Source organism: Poecilia mexicana, unplaced genomic scaffold (assembly GCF_051168715.1).
Source record: "Poecilia mexicana isolate PSO_F unplaced genomic scaffold, ASM5116871v1 scaffold_14, whole genome shotgun sequence".
Lineage (NCBI taxonomy): Eukaryota > Metazoa > Chordata > Actinopteri > Cyprinodontiformes > Poeciliidae > Poecilia > Poecilia mexicana.
Genome location: NW_028263383.1, coordinates 4,554,577 through 4,577,443, shown reverse-complemented (window position 1 = coordinate 4,577,443; position 22,867 = coordinate 4,554,577). Strand labels below are relative to the sequence as shown.

At 39.6% G+C, this 22,867-nt stretch overlaps 1 protein-coding gene across 5 annotated transcripts in view; it reads right to left on the bottom strand.

Annotated features, from left to right (window-relative positions):
• Positions 1–1,077: 1,077 nt before the first annotated feature.
• The window catches only part of nrg2a (neuregulin 2a), a 54,829-nt gene continuing 33,039 nt past the window's right edge, over positions 1,078–22,867 (bottom strand). Inside the window, exons 4-12 of one of the 5 annotated variants that reach the window (XM_014993343.2) lie at positions 20,938–21,000; positions 19,088–19,208; positions 15,329–15,387; positions 11,807–11,830; positions 10,341–10,443; positions 9,689–9,812; positions 9,477–9,604; positions 7,760–7,981; positions 1,078–5,687 (exon numbers count right to left, since the gene is read on the bottom strand). In XM_014993343.2, the coding sequence (XP_014848829.2) occupies positions 5,033–5,687; positions 7,760–7,981; positions 9,477–9,604; positions 9,689–9,812; positions 10,341–10,443; positions 11,807–11,830; positions 15,329–15,387; positions 19,088–19,208; positions 20,938–21,000 (1,499 nt within the window). In that variant the 3' untranslated portion in view covers positions 1,078–5,032. Of the gene's footprint in view, positions 5,688–7,759; positions 7,982–9,476; positions 9,605–9,688; positions 9,813–10,340; positions 10,444–11,806; positions 11,831–15,328; positions 15,388–15,765; positions 15,843–19,087; positions 19,209–20,937; positions 21,001–22,867 lie in introns of all 5 variants that reach the window. The other 4 variants (XM_088012669.1, XM_088012670.1, XM_014993360.2 and 1 more) reach the window with 4 other exon arrangements.

The following is a 22,867-nucleotide window of genomic DNA, read 5'->3' as shown; positions in this document are numbered from 1 at the left end:
AGTCCTCCAGAACTCTTTCTGTGTTGGTCGGTCACATGCAGTCGCAATTAATTTATTGAGCACTCAGTGGATTCAAGGGATGAAAAGCTCAAGGAGTATAAATGGTCTCCTTTTTTACCCTTCAGTCATTTTTATTAGAGAGACAGTCAATTTAAATGGTTTTTGTGTGTGGGATCATATTCTCTTTTTTTATCTCCTGGCAATGACGGCATATCTTTCTGGTGTTTTTTTTTGTTGTTGTTATTATTCCACGTTGAGAAAATTACTGCATACAAGTAATAATTGCAATAGAACACATGTTTGTATCATTTCAAATAAATTAAGTTCTGGAAATACAAAATGTGCCATTCATGCCCTAAATCTCCAAATATCGTTTTATGTTGAGCCATTACATCACTGTAAACCTAAATAGGGCCAACACATTTATCAATGTGTAAAAGAAACCAAATGAAAACAAATCAGCAAAAATCCAGAACTTTAAAAATAATATACTAATAATCATTTGTTTTTAAACAAAAACCCAAATGTCTCCGCATACAGACCAGTTGTACCCTTGAGACTGATGTTTGCTTTGTCTCCATCTAGTGGATCTTTTGTAGTAATGCATAATGGATAAAAAAAACAAAAAAAAACAATCCATTATGCTAACGACAGCTAAAGGCTTAAGTGACATTAACATAGGTAAATTAGAGAGTAAAATGGTGAAGACAGCTTCTATTTACTTATTTTCCTTATCTCTTCAATGAGGCACATGAAAAATATCCATTGTCAGAATTTATATTTATTTAAAAGGCCAATTTATGTCTGATTATTTATTAAAGAGCCCGAAGGCACATTCTTTACCTTTTAAAAATAAATTTATGGTATTTGGCTCTTGTTTTTGTGCATCTGAGACTACAACCCTTTTACTATAATTTATAAAGCCCCAACCGCCATATTAAACAGATTTTCTTTCACCTTGAGGTTTTATGTGTGCACCCCTGAGAGGCGCAACAACACGCCAAAAGAGAGTTCAGCCTTCGGGCTGAGAGCCAAAAGGAAAGAAAAGCGCTCTTCAGAAATAAATGCAACATAAAATGATATGAATAAAGATTTATTTTTCATATGAACAGGTGGATTCATTTTTTACTTTATTTTACAATCTATGACAGTCTCGCATTTTTAACTTATTTTTTTCTAGCATATTTCAGGAATGACATGGAGGGGGGGTAAGGATTCCTTTTTATTGCTGAATGTTAAATGAAATACACCTTCACTGACTCGAAAATAATTGTCTGCTGCTTTATTTTTCTTCCTTATTTATTTTTTTCAGTATCCATGCACCCATCTAACCTTGATCACAAAGACATGCAGAGGATAGGTGTTCAAACATTTCAAGCGAGGGGCGGGGTCAGGTGTGTGTTCGTGTGTGTGCGTGTGTGTGTGCGTGTGTGGGTGTGGATGGGTGGGGGAATCATAGAACAAAAAAATTAAAAAAGAAGAGACTGACAGGACATGCCTGGTACCGTTTCAACTATGTGAGAGGATCGGTAAAGTGAAGAGGGTGTCACATTTAAACTAGAGGTGTGGAGTCGTCTCTCATCTCATTCAGACATACAAAACTCGACCCAGAGGTGAGAAACCTGATGAAATATCTGGAAGCTGTGATGGAGGTGTGACCAGAAATCGCTGTCTGTAACAATACCTCTGTGCATTTTCCAAATTGCAGATCAATGTTTTTTTTGTTTTTTTTTGACAGTTGTGGATCAATATTCACGAGACAATTGAGTGTTCAGTTTTTCTTGAAAAGAAAAAAGGAGCAGCTGTGATATGTGATCATTGGCTTAATTTCTTACAATGTCCCTTTAAAGTAGAGATGCACCGATAAGAGATTTTCTAATTAGATTTTTTCCTTTATGCGTTTTCATCATATAGAGAGTCGATATTGAGATGGCGTTACCTTTTAAAGCTGGACTTAGCATTTTCTGTTAGTTGGCTACTTGGCATGATCAGCGCTCTTAGCATTAATAGGTATGAACACCAGTCTCTGTGTGTATTCCCAAGACAATGTGAACCATTACCTTAAGATTCTGAAATCCAGAGAATATTTTCTGTAATGTGTTCGGCCGTCCTGGTATCAACAGGAATCAACTCCAAGTCATTAAGCTTCTTTGCTAATGTAGCAAAACATTGTTTTGTCAGGTCCTCACTAAGCAAAGTAGCCATTTATGCAATTGGAGAAGTGTGTATATTTGTAACAGCCATTCGAAAAGGCAAAGGGCATTTTGGGAAAGCAAAAAGTGTGTAAAAAGCATCCCAGTGATGTTCAAGATTACAAATTAACTTTCTTTACAAGTCACAATTTTAGATCTTTATCCTGATGTGACAAAAACGAGCTAAAATTTATATTTGTTTAGGGTTTTTTTTCTTTTTAAATCCATGTAGAAGTTAAAAAAAAGGACATTACAGCCATTACTGTCTGGACACAAATGGGATGAAGTTCTCTTAATCTTGTCTACAGCTGGGACACACTGCTGAGAGAGGACTGGGTGACCTTTGGATGTTTTGGAAGGAGGACGTATAAAGCACATGCTGCTCACTGAGAAAAAGAAAACCTATAGAAGCTTTCATGTTTGAGTCTGAAAAGATGTCGAATAATAGCCCAAAATTTGCATGATTTGTCTTTAAATAATAAATATTCTAATAGAGTCCCCAACTGATGTCCGGTACCTGACGGCTCTTTCCTATAATTAATAAAAAGGGTAAGAAACTATGTAAAGTGCAAAAGTACAAGTTGGTAATGAGGGAGAAAAATCCCCAGCATCTGGGTGATACTTGCTCTTTAATTTTGCAGCATGAAAAAAAACAAATCAACAAGGAAAAATAGTTTCAGTTTATATAATTTCTTACATCTACATACTTCCTTAGGCTTCCTTTTCAAACTCTTATTGATAATGAAAATAGGTAGAACTATTTTATTCTCTCCATGTGTTTTATGAATGGATCAAGGGGATTGAGGTCAACTTGAGGTCAATGTCCTCTAACTCATCAAGCAAGTCAGTCATAGCATCACCTGACTTGTAAAAGCTGGTTTCTGGTTACAGATGGTCTGTGTACCAAGGTAAGGAGCATATTTAAGGCGAAACCTTCACCACGCACATCGTCTCATGCTATAAAAAAAAAACATATAGCACGGGACATGCCAACAAGACAGATCGCTGGATTTCCTGCAAATGCTGTTTAGCTTGAAAAAAGAATAAAACTGAAAAGAGCTGAAATGTTTAACAAAATAGATTAATGCTCTATTGACCCCACTCATCTCCACATGTCACCTCCTTTAGTTTTGCAAAGTCAGTTTGAGTATTTGATTGAACAGTCTCCAGGCAAGCTGAGTTTGATTCTTGGCACATCTCTACTTTAAACGAGGCCGACGTCGCTTAATATATGAGCACCTTGGTAAAAACGATCATTTACAGATTAAATTCAAAATGATGAAACCTGTCAGACAGACAAAGCAGTACACAGTACTACTAGACGAGACAATATTTGGGAACCTATGTGTGACGTGGAGTGGTCTAATTAAATCCTGTGTCACGGACACAGTTGTTCTGTGAGCAAGTAAAGGATGGATAAAAGAAATGGATAGATGTCTGCATAATGGCTTTCAAAAATAACTCAGTTTTTCTCATTCTACTCTACAGGCATTACAGTTTTTCTCTTTTTTTGCGCACACAACACACTACAGTCACCTCTTAGAAAATGATGTAGTCAAACAGCAAAATGTAAAGTTTGCATATTTTTGCATTGTATGATCCTCCATAGTTTTCACAGCTCACTCTCCTTCAACAGAGCCGCTTTCACCTGTTCTTTGCGTGGGACTGGTAGACTGCGTGTTTACCTCCAGGTCCTCAACTTCCGAGAACCGTCGTCTTAGGTAGGCCTTACTCAAAGGGGTGGGGAGAGGTGAAAGTGGGTGTGTGGGGTGGGGTTATGTGGAAATCCTGAGACACTGTGTGGCCTTTAAAACAAGCCACAGAAACAGAATGGAAACAGAATGATAATGAGATGTGGGAGGAGAAGTCGTTTTGAGCGAAAACAGATGATATCTTTTGTTTTGGTCTCCTACGTCGGTATGCCCCCTGTGTGCCCGTCAGCTAGGCGTTTGTTGACCTCGTTCGAGGATGTTTTCAAGAGGACAGAATAAGGGAAGACTTGGGGCCAGATAGTTGTAAACACATCATTAAGCAATGACCTGCATAATACAACCCAGCCTTACCTGTCCACCTACACAAAGGGAGGGAGAGGGGAAGGGGCCAGTGGCAGCTCTCCTGAGATCCTTAATCTCCTTAACCTCACGACATGATAATTGCCCCAACATTCACGAAAGCATGCAAGCGACATTACACTCACACAGATTCATTTGTACCCGCACTCAACCCATCTTCTTTCTCCTTCTCTCAGGGCACATACGTCAGAAATATTCTACATTGTGTTTATCGGGCGTTCTGTTACATCCCCGAACCACCAAACCCTACAGGACGAATCATATTAATGTAAACACACACTTTATGTTGAAGTGGTTTATATTGCGTGACATGGAAGGGGTTATGCTCCAGTGGGGACAGACTTCTCAACGAATGCCTTTTTTTTTGGAAAGAAAGTGAGACAGAAAAAAAAAAATCAGACAGAACAAAAGAACATAAATGTGTATAAAAAATGAGGCGTCCATATAAGAAAGGCTACAAAAACCTCCACTGGCCCTCTGGCATCGGCAAACAGCAAAAGGCACCACAATATTACTCTATTTTTTTTTTTTTTTTTTTTTAACGTGAAAAAACTGGCACATCTTTTTTTATGCTGTAAATCAAAATGTACATATAAATAGAGTTTTCCCTATAAAAAATTCTTTGCTGTTAACTAGTAGACAACTTTTGCTAAAATGAAAATAAATATTTCATTTGTTTAGAATATCTGTCAGTTATATAAAATAAAAATATTTCTTATAGATGCAGGTCTATACTATGTTGATTTTTCGTTGGTTCGTCGTCACTCTTTAATGGGGCGTACTGTCCGGTTTGGAGCGCGACTGTGTGAGTCTTGTATGCATGTTGCCACGCCCGCTGTGCCACCCTGATGAGTGAGAAGTCCGACTGTCCACCGGCCTGTAGATGGTGGAGGGCTCGGCGTTCATGTTCTGCATACTGAGAAAGGGAGTGCTCTCACCGTCCTCCTCTGACTCGCTTTCTGTTAGGCAGCTTCGAGATCCATAGTCCCGAGACGCCTCGTATCCACGCGGGGCCACGTGGCCGTTCAGTCTGGATCTCCTCCAGCGCCGGCTACCAGTTTCACTGGACCCACTTGTCTTTGGTTGCTCCCGAGAGGAGAGGTACTCCTGGGTGGTCTCGTAGTCTTCTTCCTCGGCCAGCCGGTAGGGGCTGGAGGGCAGGCTGCCCCTGCTGTTCTTTAGGTAGGTGCGGCGCTGCTGCCGGTAGGGCTCCTGGCACTGGGCGTCATGGAGGGGCACCTGGTAGCGGCGCAGCAGCGGCTGGTCATCCTCTGGAGGATAGGGGTTGTGGACAGCAGGAGGAAGCGACATGGCGTGGCTGGCATTGGGGGACGTTATCTGGAAGGTAGGCACCTGGGGGGGCAACGAGTAATGGAAATCCACCGGGGACAGGCGGGCTGGTGTTGTCAGGGCTGACACGTACCTGTTTGAAAATACAGAGAGACATTTACAGGTGATTGGAGCAGGACAAAGAACAGAGCAGAGGAGGAGGAGCGTACGGTATTTTGAAAAGTGAGCACAAATCACACCCTTATTGTCAGGTTGAGCAGAAACTAGAACAGTGAGTGGGAGGTACTTTTCCATCAACTTGTTTTACATCAACAAGTTAGGATACATGGTGGCCATTAGTCTACTTCCTTCTGCAGAACGTCTCTCATCAAGTATCTGTTAAATTACGATTTACAACTGACTCAAGACAAAACATGCTGTTGTTGGCTGATTCATTTTCTCTTTGCTGCTCAAGCTGGCTCCACTTTTGTTGATGATGAAATCATCTTCATTGGAAACGATCCTGCTCAGCCTCAAAACAGCTCCCCAGTGACCTTGCTTTTCCTGATCGCTGTTGTTTTGCTAACAGTTGGATCCAATAATACACATATATTATATTGATCTGCATTGTATAAAAATAAAAGTTCTTGTCTATAATAATTTTCGTAGCTAGAAAAAAAGAAGATTATAAATCTCCAGCATTTATCATCTTCCTCGTTAACAGATTACGGCAACGTTTGCATCATGGCTTTAGGCAGGAATAAAAAATATAAATATTGTTAAAGTGGAACAATTTAGCGATCAGTCACAAATTTTTTCTGTAACTTGATTAAAAGATTTAAAGTGTAATTAGGCCGGTGTGATGTAGCCAGCTAGCAGTCCGTAGAGAAGAGAAGGACTTGTATTATTCTACGCTCCATAAAAACAAAACAAAAACTTCTTCTCATTCTGGCACTTTCTCTGGGATCCCATTAAACAGAGTTTAAGTCACAGTAACATATACACATTATCCTCCTTCTTAGATGATTTATTTTACTTTGTAACCCTGATTCCATTTTAATGATTTACAGGACCGTTCCATATTGTTCCCATTTATTTGTGTGTTTTTGCACTTTTCCTTTAACAGCCTCTTGGCCAAGTCAGGCTTTCTGATTAAAACATGATTCTCAAACATTTTACCTGGTAATATAAAGATAAAAAAAAAACAAAAAAAAAAAAACAACAACAACATACTGTTTGAAACTCGCAAGGTTTTAAAACTTTGATATACCTTAAAAGTGCATGCATCAGGTTTTCATGGCAGGTTGCAAGATATGGAAAGAGTTGAAATATATACATTGATGTTACTGATACCTGATTCTTCAAAAAGTCAGATACTTGGATGAAAACGTACAGCCAAACAGCTGTAAATTTGCATTTGGAAGCAATAATGGACATTTTCCCACTAGAATTTCAGACATCAGAACATAGCGAAGAAGAGGGCCTTTTTTGTTGCTTGGCTCTTTTGTCATTGACACTGCTAGCAAATTTAAATTCAGCTTACAGCAAAAACCATAAAAAGTGACTTACTGTACATAAAAACCAGATTTTTTGAATAAAATGTATACGGCAGACATGAAAGCATAATACTTTAGAAAGTCCATTGTGTATGAGCAGCTGTGCAGAACGTTCATGCTAAGGCGACTAGCCTGGTGTTTTAGAAGATAAGGCTGTTACTGTCTGTCATGCCCAGAGCTGCATAAGAAGATTGGTATCTTGGTGCCTACAATATAAAGAAATATGCACAGGATAAATATAGACTACAGCAGAGTTGATGAAAGCCAAATTTCCTCCCTTGTCAGGTTTTCCCTTTGTGCTAACTTGAGCTTCATCTATTTTTATGGCAGAATTATCGTCTTTTGTGACTGGCACGTGGCTTACTGAAAAATAAGAAGAAAAAAAAAGAAAACGAAAGCAGCAAGTGAAAAACAGCCTCAAGAGCAACATATTAGAAAAGGAATAGTGGTCCTATAGCTGCAAGAGCAGAGTTCCCACTGACATAAGCACTTTTCCTAACTTCTGCCTTCCTTTGCATATTTGAACATCATGCCTGCTGTGTGTCAGTTTCCACTGATTGCCCTCGCTGGCCTCTCGAGGTGGACCCGGAGCCAGCAGAGAGGGGAAACTTTTCAGCGGGTTTATTGCAGACCGAGAGCCAAATCGGCCGGGCAGGCCTCGCTTTCCCACCTGTCGCTGTGCGGAGAGTCTCCCAGCGAGTCGAACGAGTCCCCGTACCGCAGCCCCGGCCGATGGGGATCAGTGTAACCACAGTGAGCAGCTCGCCGCGCCCGCGCTTCCATGCACGCAGGACTGCTGCATTTACTGGTCCCCACGGACGATGACATCATTCCCGGCGAGTCAGAGAGGAAACTTTCAGAGCGTTCCAGGCTCCATGTCCGTTCCTCATGTCTGTCAAATAAAATAGGTGTTAACATACACACACCCTGAAGTGTCCCCGAGATATATTTCTCTCTCTTTGTAGACGCTGAAGAATGTCTTTGGAGAACAAAGGGAACCGTTTTACTGTTTGCACAGGCGCAAGTGTTTCGGTTTAATTCATGTGTGTTAAAACCAAAGATTTGATTTCGTAATCTCCTCCCTTGCAGTTGATCTGACCAGTAGAAACTAATGGTGGTGATATTCCTGTAGGCTAAACAAGATGGGCTTATTTCAACGCTGCAAAAATTTATCTGTAGTGTTTTCTAAAAGTTTAAAAATTTTTATCTCTTATGAACATTAAAAGCTTAACTCACAATTTTATTATTGTCTAAAAAAATATATTTCTAATCAATTGAATTCACCAACCAAGTAAACAATTTTGTTTTATATTATCCTAAATCACAACAAATGAATCACAGTTTTTTGATTGTCACATAAATTTCAGACATCGATAACCAGAATATATACACGAAAGTCATTTCTCAAATGGTGATTTCATGTATTTGGGACGAAAACGTTACCATAAATGGAAATCGGTCTTACATTGCTGTGGGCGAATTTTGGCCCACTCGTCTAAACAATAGCTTGTTGCTTCGATAAAAAATGAAGATTTTCAAACAAGGATTGCCTGTTTACAGCTTGTTTAACTCAGGGTGTTGACTAGGCCAACACCAAACCATCATTTAACTTGTTTTCTCCCTACCCTGTCAGAAACTGAGTTGATAGCGTGTTGGTGTGTTTTGGATCAATGTCTGGCATAATCCAAGAGTTTATTTTTTCAAGCTGGTTGGATGGCATTTTTTCTATAATAAATTAGATAATCATTTCAACACTTTATGCATTTTGTATGTTGGCAAACACTTCATCATATTAATTATTTCATGAATGGCATGTTGACGCATAGGCAGATAAACAACTGAAAACCTTTATTTGACCAAAACTAGCCAAAATCTCAACAAAGCAGGATGAGCAACAACTAACCAAACAAACTGAAAACCACAAAAACGCCAAAAATCAAAGGGACATTGTGAAAAATGGAAATCTGAAAAGCATCCTCTGTTTTTCCCGATTCAGACTTCCTCTGAGTTGAGATGCTGGGAGAGCAGAGAAAAGAGTTTGGCAGAAACAGCCGACGGGTGGAAAGACAACACGAAGGAAACAGATTGAGAGAACCCGAGGGAAACCGAGGACACCTAGTGACGATTACAGGCAACAAAAGTCTCCAAACAGAGACTCTGGGACAAGAGAAAGTCTAAGGCTCTCACACAACAGAGACAGGCCAGTAAGAAGATTTTATCGAAACAAATTTGAAATAACACCTAACCCAAGTAGTCAGAAATACAGTGAGAAAGAGTGGACCAACAAAAATTAGTCACAAAGGATGAATTTTTGTTGCAGTACATCACATCAGTCCAAGAAGGCATAACATGACACACACACAGCGTGACACATAATGACTGCTTACCTTTGAGTTGATGAATGGGCCCGTGTGGAAGAGTTGTGAGATCTGGAAGAGGCGTGACTGGCTGGGAACGATCGCTCTGTCGCGGGCCGTATGACTCGCTCAGTTGCAGGGACATTCTTTGATATGTACTGTGAAAATAGAATCAAAAGATTAAGAAGTGCAAAAGAGAGAAAACTTTGGTTCGACGTGTTTATGTTGTCATAGCAACGCACATCCACCATAGGGATTTCCTCCGGGCCAGGTCCTGGGTGATTAGGTCCGTTAGCAAGGTTACGATTGGGATGTTCGGGACACATGTTCTGTCGCATATGATTGTGCATCTTCTTTCTTTGTTTCCTGTTGAACGATTTTTTATTATTATTTTTTTTATGTTAAGCTTGCAATTTAACAAAAGAACCAATTATTCATAAAACTGCATAGTAGAGGGATCATATTATATTTTAAAGCTTATTAGTATGACATAAATGAAAAAAAATGTTTATAGTGACCTACTCATTGTTTTTCAAATCAGACTGGTTACTTTAAAAACACATTTTGTCAAAAAAAAAAATTAAAAAAAATTCTTGGCATGTCAAACATGAAGTCTTTACTTTCTATTGCATTCTAGTCAGCCTAATGCCAGATATATTTTTTTTTCTAGAAAACATTTTTCTCAATTTCTTAGCATAAAGTAGATATAACCATCTTCAATTATTTTCAGTTGTAAGCATGTGCATTACTGAAGGAAAAAAAAGTGATGATATATATCCTTTAGAATATAAACTTAATCCTATGATAAGCTTTTATAATCTTTTCACTAAAACCCATTGGCTGAATTACACAGATTACACATAGGCCCATTAACATGTCATCTGCAGAACTTACTTGGTTTTACAGTAGGCAACCACACACAGGATGCCCACCACCAACAGAGCCACACAGATACCCGTGATTGTCAGGACTCTTTTCTGGTAGAGTTCTTCTGCCTCTGTCAAAATTAAACCCACGAGACAACAGAGAGAAAAGACAGGAAACAATTAGCTTCACAAAGGAGGCGATGCTTCCCAAAGTACTTTCCAGATCTAAATCCTGTGTCGGCTAAATCTTCATCCTCCCAGCAACACAAACACAATATACTCTAAGCGGCAATAAAATCTAAAATGTCTATCATACATGTAGCAGTGCTAAACTTTACAAAACTACACAGCTACTCAAGAATTTAGAAAGGAACGAAACATGTTATCACAACATTATAGGAACCAGTTAATTTAAAAGTTAAATATGATTATTTTGAAGAGTGATTTGTGTTTGAACAACAAAAAAAAGAGCTCCAGTGCGGCGTGGCTGAGGCAGAAAATGCTGCGCTGACGGGGGGCTTTGATAAGTGATGTGATAGATTTCTCACATCTCCTCCCATAGGAGGCTCCGTCTTTCATTCTCCGGCAGCCATGTTCGTCATCATGCCAATTTGTGAGAAGTTTATGGCACCGTAAATAAAGTTAGTTTATCTATAGGAGTAAAGTGGGAAATATTTCACGGTGCATGTCATCTGCTGATAATGACTTTACACAGAGGAAATGATACTGGTGTTTCTGCAATAACACAGTGTTCCTCTGTTCCAGTGCGTGAATGCACTTGTATAATTGCACGATGTCTGAAAGGATGCCTCCAGCCATTATTCTAAAATCTCACACTGAAGCTCTTTTCTGGTAAAAGAAAAAAAAAAGTGTCAGAAGACAAAAGCCAACAATGAAAAAGAGACAGAAGCTGACAGAAAGGAAAGGGAAGGCTGTCAAACATTAAAATATCATGCATTAGAAAACGGAGGATTTGAGCCAGGAACACACATATCATGATTCAGACTTCAACATTGCATTTCTGCGGGGCTAACAACAGAGTATTGCAATGAAAAAAATAGAGGAGATCACATGTAAATCAAAAGTGAGACAAGGCATGTCAGGAAAAAAAAAAGATAGAGATGAAGGAAAAACGACTTGGACTGAAAACGGAGTCAAATCATCGGGTAGGGACAAACATGAGACATCATGCTTGTTATGAATGAAATTAAAATCCAAGCTTCTAAAAGGGAAAACTAACTGTCGTGAGTATAAGGTGGAAACTTCTGATCACATGTACGGAGGGACGTTTTGAATCCATGTTAATGATGCCGGGCGGAGGACATGTGAGCTCGTCATTCGTATGAGTTATGATCACTCCAGAGGTTGATTGGTTAATAAAAAAAAAAAAAAAAGGGAGGGGACGATGTGTTTTACAAATCAACAAGCATGTCACATTGACGGACACTATGGGAGCTAGGCTAGGACTGAGAGTCAAAATGGATTGTTTCATACCCATAAATTCAATCCCAAGATGCTCTGCCATTGCAGAGGGTTGACAGATGGAAGGAGAAACGAGAACAAAAACAAGAAACAAGAGAGCAGATTAAGGCAGTGGCACCTCGGAGCATACATGTACATAGTGGCGGATAAGTAACTTGACAACACAGCCAACTGAAACAACAAACATGTCAGAAATTGTGCAAGACAAGACAAAAGCGTGCAGCACACACTTTAAACTTAAACTATACAACACCGCACAAAACAAACCAACAATGCTAACTTCACATTCACGAGTGGGGCTCTCAGTTTGGAGAGGTGAAGCGTGTTCTGGTAGCTGCACGTCTCAACCCAACAATCTTTAACTTTGTCACGACCACAAACATTAATGTGTTTGATTGTGTTTTAAGGGACAAATCAACACAACATCGAGAATAATTGTGAAGTTGGAGGAAAAGAATACACCGTTTTGAGAATAGCATCCCTCAGGATGATGGTGCCACCGTCTTGTATTAACTCCTAACAGAATGAGCCACATCTTTTTTTTTTTTTTTTTTTTTTTAGTTTTAGTTATCTCACTTTGCCTGAATACTCTCCGAGGCACCGTTTGTCGTACAACCAAGTGAAAGCGGCACCGCTTTATATTTCTCACAATTCCGTTCTGCAGAGATGTTTCAAGTTGTTACATAAACAAACTGTGTGAATGGGAATTGAATTTCGGTTGCATAGTAACCCTCATTGCTGCTGTTTGGGGAAAATATGTGTCATATGCAGAAGATTACCCGTGCTTTTCACTGTTCTGCCGTGCAGAACTGCTACACTGTCAGCTCCCCGACACACCCATCACATGAACAGGCAAGTTAAAGGGCTGCTGTTAGAACAGCGGTTGCTTCAATACAGCTGTACTCAATATTGGAATAATATCGTTGAATTATTGCCGGGCCTAAGCTTTCTGGCAGCGCGAGGCCACTGGGATGTTGCACCAACTAGCCGAGTCCATAACTCTGGCAACTCTGTTGGTTTACTTGGGCTTAGGCGAGTCCCAGCTGTCCTCATGACAACATGCCTTATTAATTCAGGCCCTCACGGCTGAGCAGAAGAAACCGTCCTCCTTCTCTGCTGTATCTCATGAGGAGAGATGCACCCTTCATCTGTGAGAAGGCTCAGTAGGCACAAAACGGGAGTTTTTTTGTTCATGCACTTTCAAATATGTTTTCTTTTAACCTTAATTTAGGGTAAAATTAAAATGTTTTGACTGTGCCTTGCAAAAATGTCATATCCAGAGAACTTTGTCACATCTTCTCTTGTTACAATCACAGACTTTAACGTAGTGTGTTTTATTGGGCTCTTATATGAAACACCCTCATTTCGATGTGGAAGGAGCATGATGCATGGTTATCAGAATCTTTTACAGATACAAGTTTGAAAACAATGCCCTTCCCATCTTTGCTTAAAATTGAAATTTTAAACTTTTTTTTTTATTTTTCTAAAACAGCTTCCATTCCACAGTCACATGCAAAGTTTGTGGCTACAATGCGACCAAACATGGAAGTGTTCAATAAGTGTGAATAAAATCACTTTATTAAGACTCATATCAACTCGTCTTTTATCTTTTTGGTCTCTCTTTATGCTGACAAGATGTTGTACAAAGGAACAAAGCAAAGAGTGGCTGGCCCGTCTCCATACGACTACACAGCAACAGGAAATAGACGCCGACCTTGACGCAGACGAACAGCTGCACCAAAGTGAGCGAGAGTCGGGGGAAAAAACACAACAATACTTTGCCAAAAAGACAAGTAATTCCACCGCAGTGCATTGCTGCTTAGTGTGAGGTGAAATTACTTGTAGTTAGGATGGAGAAGAGAGACAATGGGGGGAGAGATGGGATGTTTGCAATTCATTCTTTGCCAACATACAACAAACGGCATATGCGAGTTGTGTAACGTGGACTGCAGAGACGGGTCTCTGTAATCAGCAGGCAGATTAACAAGAGCAGATGCACTCACTGCTGTGTACTTTAAATTGAAACTGTATGATCTTGCAAACACATGGTGACTGCAAGTATGCAATGGGATTAGCAGGAGGTAATTTTATTTATTTATTTTTTTTAAAACAGAAAGGAATCTTGTTTTCATCGTCGTAGAAAACTTAAGAATGTTTTCTGTAGCTGCATGGGTTTGTAACAGTAATGCAGCATCACTTATTAACGTTGTCGAATACTTTTGTGATACTTGAAAGCACTTCAGCGGCTTTAAAGGCAGAGAGACTGAAGGAGAAGTTCGTCTCCAGACTGTTTTCATAGGAAAACGCCTGGAGGGCAGGATCCATCCAGGAGAGTCCTCAGCAGATCTTCCAATAATTTTGGGATAATCTTTCAGTTGATGGCTGTTTTTGCCAATGTCACGTTGCAGAGTTGAGATATTAAAATTCGTCATTTCCAATGTGTGAAACATCTTACAGTTTTTGTTTAAGTGAAAATGTGTAATTTCCCCCCCTCCACTTCACACTTTTTCATTATTTCCTGTTGATTTATCACATAAAATTCCAATGAATTACATTGATGTTTGCAGATGTGACATGACAAAATGAGAAGAGTTGAATATTTTTGCAAGGCACTTTGTGCAATGGGGCTGTTCCAATTATGAGCACTTTTTTGTTGCATTTTTTTCCCCTGAAGTGCTGCATGTTAGCAGATACAAAAACTAGCTGTATTTTTTTATTGATGGAGCCCTAACCTTTAATTTTCTCATGGCTGTAATTGAGGAACTCGGCATGCGATCAACTGGTCTGGAAAGTGAAATGAGCGGGGGCTTCTTGTCACAGCTTGAAGGGATGCGATGCTTGGCTTTCAGATGCATGCAGGTACAATTAGTCAAGAATTAAACAAGTATTGGGAAGTGTTCTGTCACGTTGGTTCATGTTGCATCTGACAATACAGCTAATTAAAATCGTAAATTCAAAGGAATTCTGTGAGAGACATAATGCAGTAGAGATGCTGCGTTTTCCCTCTTTCACTAGGCTGAAACACGCTGAACATAGAATCTCACATGCCTTTTCATTGATAAGTTTTGTTCAGATCTGGTTCTGCATTAATGCACCGTCTCGGGTAATATTGCACATTCTTGCATGTCTGCGACCGATTGCATAAAGAGGCGTGTTTTAGCGTTTATCCTGCCGGTGTTGTTACATGCAGCTCATTATGTGCAAACAATTATCTTCCAGGGCAGCATCTAAAACAAAATCACTTCACTTCACAACAGGTCGCAGGCAAATCTACCACGGGAAAGCACATGCAAAGCTCTTTGAGCTGCAGGAGAAGCGCGCACACACACACACACACACACATGGAATCACATGCTGACCAACCACAGAAACACGCTCTACTAATCTGTGCCAGCTTGTGAATGAGTCATCAAAGGAGACACAGATATAATTATTAGGTAAGAACAGGAAATGAGCGCAATCTCTCTACACCCAGCGCACATGCATCACACGAGGACAGTCTGACACAGAGACAGAAGAGACAAGTTGACATACGGTAGAAACTGGCCATAACGTAGGTTTGACAGCGATCACCAGTAAAGTCATTTGGACACCTGATGGGAAGAAAGCCAAAGGAACAGAGGGAGGAGATCAGTGAGGAAAAAAAAGGAAGAAAACAGAGGGACAGTGGAGTGAAAAGGAAGAGCATGTGTATGGAAAAAAAAAGGGGGGAAATCAGGGGGAGGGGTGGGAGAGAGGGAGAGAGACACAGAATTAGAACAACAGCAAAACTATAGACAGCAAAGGGAGAGTGTTCCCCATGGACGAAACCACTGTGTGCATGGTGCTGTGCACAGCTCATTGCGAAGTTGACCTAAGAGGGAGGAGGAGAAGGAGAAAGAGCGAGACGGTCGGGGTGACAGGAGTCCACTGGAAGAATCCAGGGACAACTGCATCTCTGTTCTCAGCTGCTCAATATCAGGTGGACATACTTTTATTAGGATAGGGCATGTACGACCGCAGGGGCTCGTTCTGCGAGCATCGAGGACCGAAGAATCCGGCCAGACAACTGGGAAAGAGCAGACATGTGTTATGAAAAAAGGAAAACACAGGGAGTGGGGTGCATTTTCACATTTCAAGGCATTCATTTGTGCAGCATAACATGTCACAACATGTATGGGAAAAAATAAAAAGAAGGGCTCTCAAGATCATATCCAGTTTTAAAGCCGGGCTTTTGAGACCTAATAAGTGACATTATTTAAAAAAAAAGAAAAGCATATTTCTTCTAAATATAAACTCATGCTCTTTAATTAAAGTTTTGTGCTTTTTGATACATTTATAGAAAATGTATACATTAATAAAACCCAGTCAGAGGTGAGGGATAGAGGCTTTTTTTCCTACAAGAAAACTAAAATGCCAATTTAAACTTTTTTTCCTGATAGTGACATTATCATGGTCTGACTTTTTTTCCATCTCAAAAACCCGACACATATAAAAGGGCCTCTGGATACTTATTGGAGCCTCTGCATATCAATAAAACAAACACAAATATTTTACAAAATACTCAACAAATGGCTATTATTAAACAAAAGCTGATTTCTGATAGTCCCCCGTTTATCCCCATGCAAGTCTTCATCCATAAATCAACCGGAGGAAACCTGTGCAACAAAGCTGAAAATGGATTAATGAGGTATTCCTTTGTAAAGCCTCTTGGAATCCCAGTAGCTGTGCTCACAACCTGCAAATGTGAGAGTTTTATTATTGTAACAACAAATCAGACGAAAGTAAACTCTAAATTTCTCACTGGAATTTGTGAAAACATAGATGCTTCCTAATATTGGACTGTTTATTTTACATGGTTTATGATGATAGCATGTAGCTTAATGTTTTTGTAGCTGAAGACAGACTATCTCCAGGATCAAGGGTGTTGACCATACTTCCTCATTATAATCCCATTAGGATAAGTCAGCGGGCCTCTCAAAGGGCCACCAACATTTTACCGACAAGTAACAAAAGACTGGCCAATCCGACGCTGAGGAAACTTGGCTGAAAGTTAGAAAAAAAACAAAAAGACCTGCTGAGTAATTAAGAAAAAATTAGAAGAGAAAACAGAAACGGTGTTCTGGGACGGGACCAAAACCAAACTTGTTACATGCAGAACGAAATAAGCAAATTAGCATGGGTTTGGACTTGTCTGGAAGGATCTGCTGTTTGCAGATACTTCAGTCCCAGAGTGAGGTAGAAATATGTACAGTTATTTTTTTTTTGTTCTAATAGATTTTAAACATATTTTGGAAGAAAAAGGAAGACAAAGTTGATGGTACAAATGTGTTAATTTGTGTCAAGCTCACTGTAATGAGCTGAACCTAAGAGTAAAACCTCCTGTGTCACGTTTATAGATTACAAATAGAGCATAAATGTGGCATGAGGCTGAAACCTAACCTAAACCTTTACTAGAGCAAAGGGAGATGAATACAAAATGCCAGCCACACTTTTCAAAAATTCAATTTTAAAACTCTCTGATTAGACATAAATATATTTAGTTTATTAATTAACCTCACTTTTTCAAACCTTACACATCAATGAGAAGGAGAGGAGTGTAAAAAAAAAAACAGACTTGTCTACTTGATTGTTTGGCCTCTCAGTTATAACCAAAGAGAAACGTGGTCGGTATCGAGTGAAGTGGCGGTGGGACAACAAATTGCTGCAGGCCTTCCCTGCATTATCCAACGTTTCTGGACCTATGCCCCGGCCGTGAGTGAATTAGCTGCAGCGGCTGAGTTATGGCCGCCTCTGATTTGTACACAGCCCATCAAACTTCTGTTGCAGCCGTGTCCTCGCTGGTTGTTTAGACGTTCTTCCTCTGGCCGACTTGGCAGCAGAGCCTTGCTAATATTTCGACTTCACGTCAAACCGACTGACAAACTTATGTGACAGTTTTTGCTCCCGAAAAGATCTGCACGGTAAGGGCCGACAACCTTTGGAGGGAGATTAATTTGTTTTCTGATATTAGTTTCTACTTTATAAAGTCAAACTAGCAATATCGTATTCACTGACTGTTTTTGCTTTTCGTCAAAATTTGGAACGGTTTGCATTGTTCTTTCAAGAATCTAACCAGAAGAAAAGACATATAGTTTTTCTCGGATTTTAAACAGATGTTCCATGCAACTCACATTGGATTGTATATTGTTTTCATTTAACCAGTTCATGAACTAGAAATAATAAAAATCTGAATTTTTTCCAAGTAAAAACACAATGCCTTGTTAGAATCATTTCATAGTTTGTGACTTTACAACCACAAGCTTTTGTGTTTTTTATTTATTTATTTTTCATTTTATGTGGTAAACAAATATATTGGGTACTGGAGAAGTGGAAGTAAAATTGCATCTGATAGAATATATTTTTACTTAAAAATCTGAAAATAAAAAGCATGCATTTGCATCTAGCCACATTGTGCAAATATATCTAAACAAAAACTTAAATTAAAATCACAGGCTTGACAGCAAAACTTCATCATGGAATAAGCAAATAGTTTTGGAGTAGTTTTTTTTTTTTCTTTTTTCTTTTTTTAAAGGTGCTGCAACAGATCAGAAGACATCCAGCCAAGATTAACCAACTCAGAACCTGAAATTAGAAAATGTATTAAAGTTTAGAGAAAACATTTGAGGATCACCTGAATGAGTAAACAGCTGCTGAAAAATAAAAATGTCTGATGAAAACAATCAGAAAACTCCTTGTTTATGTTCTCCTACACACCATCCTTACTAATGTTTCTTGACCGTAAGCATCAGACAGACTCAAATCTAAACGTCAGAGGGAGGAAAAAAAAAACCGGTTGTTTCTTAGAAAAAGTCAACCCGTTTTCCACTTAAAAAGCAATGATACAGAGTTAAACACATCCTTGCACACTGGCCTTGATCCCTTCTCTCAAATGTAAGCAATGATTGTATTTATCTCATTGGGGGCCTCGAACAGGCATAAATATTTGCTCACTACTAAACCAGTGACTCATGACATTTTAAAAGGGCTTTCAATGTGCAGCCCTTCTCTACACTAAACAAGACTTAAAAGAGTAAGCACACACCGCCTCACTCCATTATTAGCGTTAAAATACACAACAGGTGGCAGATTAGAGGAACTGAGTTTTGTTTTTTTTGATGTGTAACTACTGCTGCTGAAAGAAAACTGCAACCTAACGATGAAAACAATTTTTAATATGATGCAAGAATGTTATTATACAGCAAAACATCTTGTAAAGATCAAACTCTGACAATAAAAACGGGGAATATCAATATCACCAGGAAGAAAACTCACTTGCAGGACATCTTATTTATACCAGGGATGAAGTAACAGTCGCCGCCATTCACACAGAAGGCCTTCTCTGTGTCATTGCATTTTCGGGCATGGCCTGAGCCTGGAGATAGCGTTGTGGTTACTAGTAGAAAAAAAAGAACAAAAAGAAACAAAAGACAACGTTAAGACTTTTTCACATGCATTCCCAGACCGCAAGAAATATTGTTAAAACTTGTAAAGATGCGCAAAAAGTCATGTGATCCAGACACCGTGGAAGAGTTCTTTAGGAAATAATAGTGTATTTTCTACGAAAATCTTTTTTTTTAATAAATGTATCACAAGTATAAAGTTAAATAAGAACTAAGCATGGCCATTTGTCATAGGTTTTGTCCATATTTTGACCATAAATAATGATCTTTAAATATTTACATGAAAAATGATTCAGTTTAATAAACACAGAAACCCCACACATGTTGGCAAAGATGTGAGAAAAGCCTTCAACCCGTGTCACGTTGTATTTATGTCCTAAGGAAACTGGGTATGAATTGATAATTATAAAGTTTCTCAAAACTTGAGATTAGATCTGAAGTTTTCAAGATCTGAAATTAGGTCTGCTTTAAAGAAAGATTGCTCCCCAAGTCTACTGATTACCACGGTCTCAACCAAATCACTGCCTCTCATTTCCACAGCATTCGGATCAGTACATTGCACCACTACATTCTCCAACAAAGACCTCCACAAAACTTATCACCTCACTTGCATGTCTGAAACTCAGACAGCGACATGCTTCAAACTCAGATATGCCCTTGCTGTATTCCAAGTCCTGGTCAATGATGTCTTGATACGTTTTACTGGGTTCTTCAAAAATAATCCTATCTATGAATAATTGCTTCTCCAAGTCTTGTTGGTTCATTTCTCAAGAAGAAAAATACTCCCATCCGGCAGCAAGATAACCAACCTTTTCGTCCAAAATGTGTGTAGATTTCATGGTGTCCCCCAATGGGAAAAGTTATGCTTAGTTCAGGTTTCCATCCTCAAAGTAATGGTGAAAACGAACAACTCAGTCAGGAAATGGAAGTCACAATTAGGTTCATAACCAATTCTAATCCTTATTCACGGAGTCAACGTTTTCCATTGATTGAAGATGCACATAAATCCCACGCCAACGTACATATAGTTCACCAGCAAATGGACTGAAAGATGTGGAACTAAACTACTTCACCTCTCCAAGGAACCACTGAACAAAATTAACAAGCATAACAGAACTCCAGACCCAAATTATTAACTCGGCCAGAAGGCATGGTTTTCTGCAAAAGACTTCCCCTTCAAGTACCATTCTAAGATATTCAACTTGCCTTAATAAAATCCAACCTCAGTCCCATTGCTATCCATTTGCTTTTTTCTCCAAAGCTAAGAGCACGACCTTCTGTTTGCCCAAAATCAAGCAGAGATGACTCCATGATCACCAGCTGCACGGTTTCTCCACCATCTGGATCTTCTGAGCCACCAAGAGGCATCTGTAAAGGCAGGGCGCCAGCACAGATCTGGGGTCCATGGCTTTTCCTGGCTCTTTTCTCAGGAAGGGAATGATGCAGTTCTGTTGCCCTCTATGTTACTAGTCTACTAGTATACTTTTGTGTATACTTGTCTTCCTGTAGAAACCCAGCTGAGTTTCTCCTTTTGCGTTCTCTGAAGTAACTTCCTCGTAAATCGTCCAAGTTCTAAGAGGGTTTCGAAGAACAAACCTGGAACACTTACCTCCACGAGCATCCTCCTCCGAAGCCGACCTTCTTGTTCCTGTCAGTCTAACCTTTCTGTCCTTCATTAACCAAAGATTTTCATACTTGCTGTACATTACTCCATGTACTCACCTGTTCCTTTTGTCCTTTCTGTCGTGGTGCTGCAAGAGAAGTTGCTCATTGTACAATCCACGCCTGAAAGATAACAAAGAAACCAGAATTTTACAACATGTACAATAAACTTATTAACATGTCTGAGTGATTCTGTTAAAAAAAAAAGCTACAACCAACCATGACAAATAGAAAAGAATAGATTTGAAATAAAAAATTGGCTTAGTTGCAATAATTTTTAGAGCAGATGGAAGAAGAGCCAAGTGGCTCAGGTGGTAGAGCAGGTTTGTTGTAGGCCTGGAGGTTCTCGCATTCAACCTAGTCCCCTCCCTTCCCGGGGGTGTCAGGCCGGGCAGCCGACGTTAAACCTCTGCCAAGTCTGTGTGCACGCAGCTGTGGCGTGTGGGAGGCTGTACTGTGGAGTTAGGCGCCAAAAAGGAAAACATTGTTGATAGTAGAGGTAGCAAGAACAGCGATATCAGTTAATTAAACTGAACGCCGGGAAGTAAAATTCATGCCACTGCGACTTATATTAAGGCTTTTAACTCGTGTTTATTTGTGGTGACAAAAGCATAAAGGCTGCTGTATTTATGAAGCTGAATTCTTTTTCCTAATAGTCACCAAAAAGATTACCCTAATGCAATCTCTCCAAGTCAAAATATGAATAAAAGATATGATTAATGGTCATGCTTAGTATTTCTTTAAATATGCACTTCTGGGACAGTTTTATCAGAGTGACAGTCCTGTATATCTACAAGTATTCTGTGATTTACTTATAAACCACACTTTTATCTCCAAAGGGACTCTTTGATGCTCAGCCTCAGATGTAATTGTGTCTCTAAGCAGTGTTGACACTATCTCAAGAAGCTTCTACGAAGAAATATAAATATTTCCCTGACATAACGTAGGAGTTGTTTATGCACTGACTCAATTCGCTGGAATGGCCCAAAATGTCATGCATCTGAACTTAATCCCCCTTCCTCTGACTGAGCTGACATAACATGCCTGGGATGAAGTCTGCTTATCAAAACACGGGGACAGGTAAAACATGGCAGGATTGGGCTTGAGGAGAGAGGGCTGTGCTTCGCATATCAGATGCTGACATGTGATTGTACCTGAAGTTCGATGCTGCAGTTTGCTGGTGGAGATACTGATGCTTTGCACCGAGAAAAAAAAAATGTCAATAGCTCCAACATATCTGTAGTCTGATACTCATGCCGTGCAAAGTGCTGTGACAAGAAATCGCTCAAGGAATTTCTTCAGCGAGGCCTCTGGGTCTGTTTGCCTCCACGGCGAGGTTTCACAACTCTTGCTTCTCGTTCTTTATTATTTCAAGAAGAAGGTAGAGATGTTTTGCTTTGACAAAAAAAAAAAAAACTAGAAAGGTTTGTTCTTGTATTAGTAAGCAAAGTAAATCAAACTTATACTAAGTCAATGCTCTTGTTTCTAGTCAGAAAACACAGAACTTTTGTAAAAAAGAAAATTTAAAAAGTACAACTGCCTTGCAAAGCAGTAAGGTTGTCTCTGCTCAACTCTCAAAATGCAGAGCAGGCCACACTCAAAGAATCTCAGGTTTAACTCCAATAAACATCCACCCAAATAATAAACCAAGGTATACGTTTACGGCAGGTTTGATCTGATTAGATTAGTTAATGTGTGATTCATGGCCAACATCTCAGCTGCAGCTGGATTACATGTCTAAACTCCTAAGCTTCACTGTCACCCATATTCCAGGGTTTAACAAAACAAAATAATATTTTCATACCAGCACACCCCTCGGCATTATCCGCTGCCACTTCCATGGGAAAACACTTTCAGCTTCGGCAGCAGATTGGAGCTAGCTTCACTTTCACCTGACTCGTTCGGTTTGCGTCCTGCCAGGTAAAACTCCTGATAAAAAGATCAGGTAAGGACTGAGACACCTCGAAGGACTGCACGCACCCTCCAATGC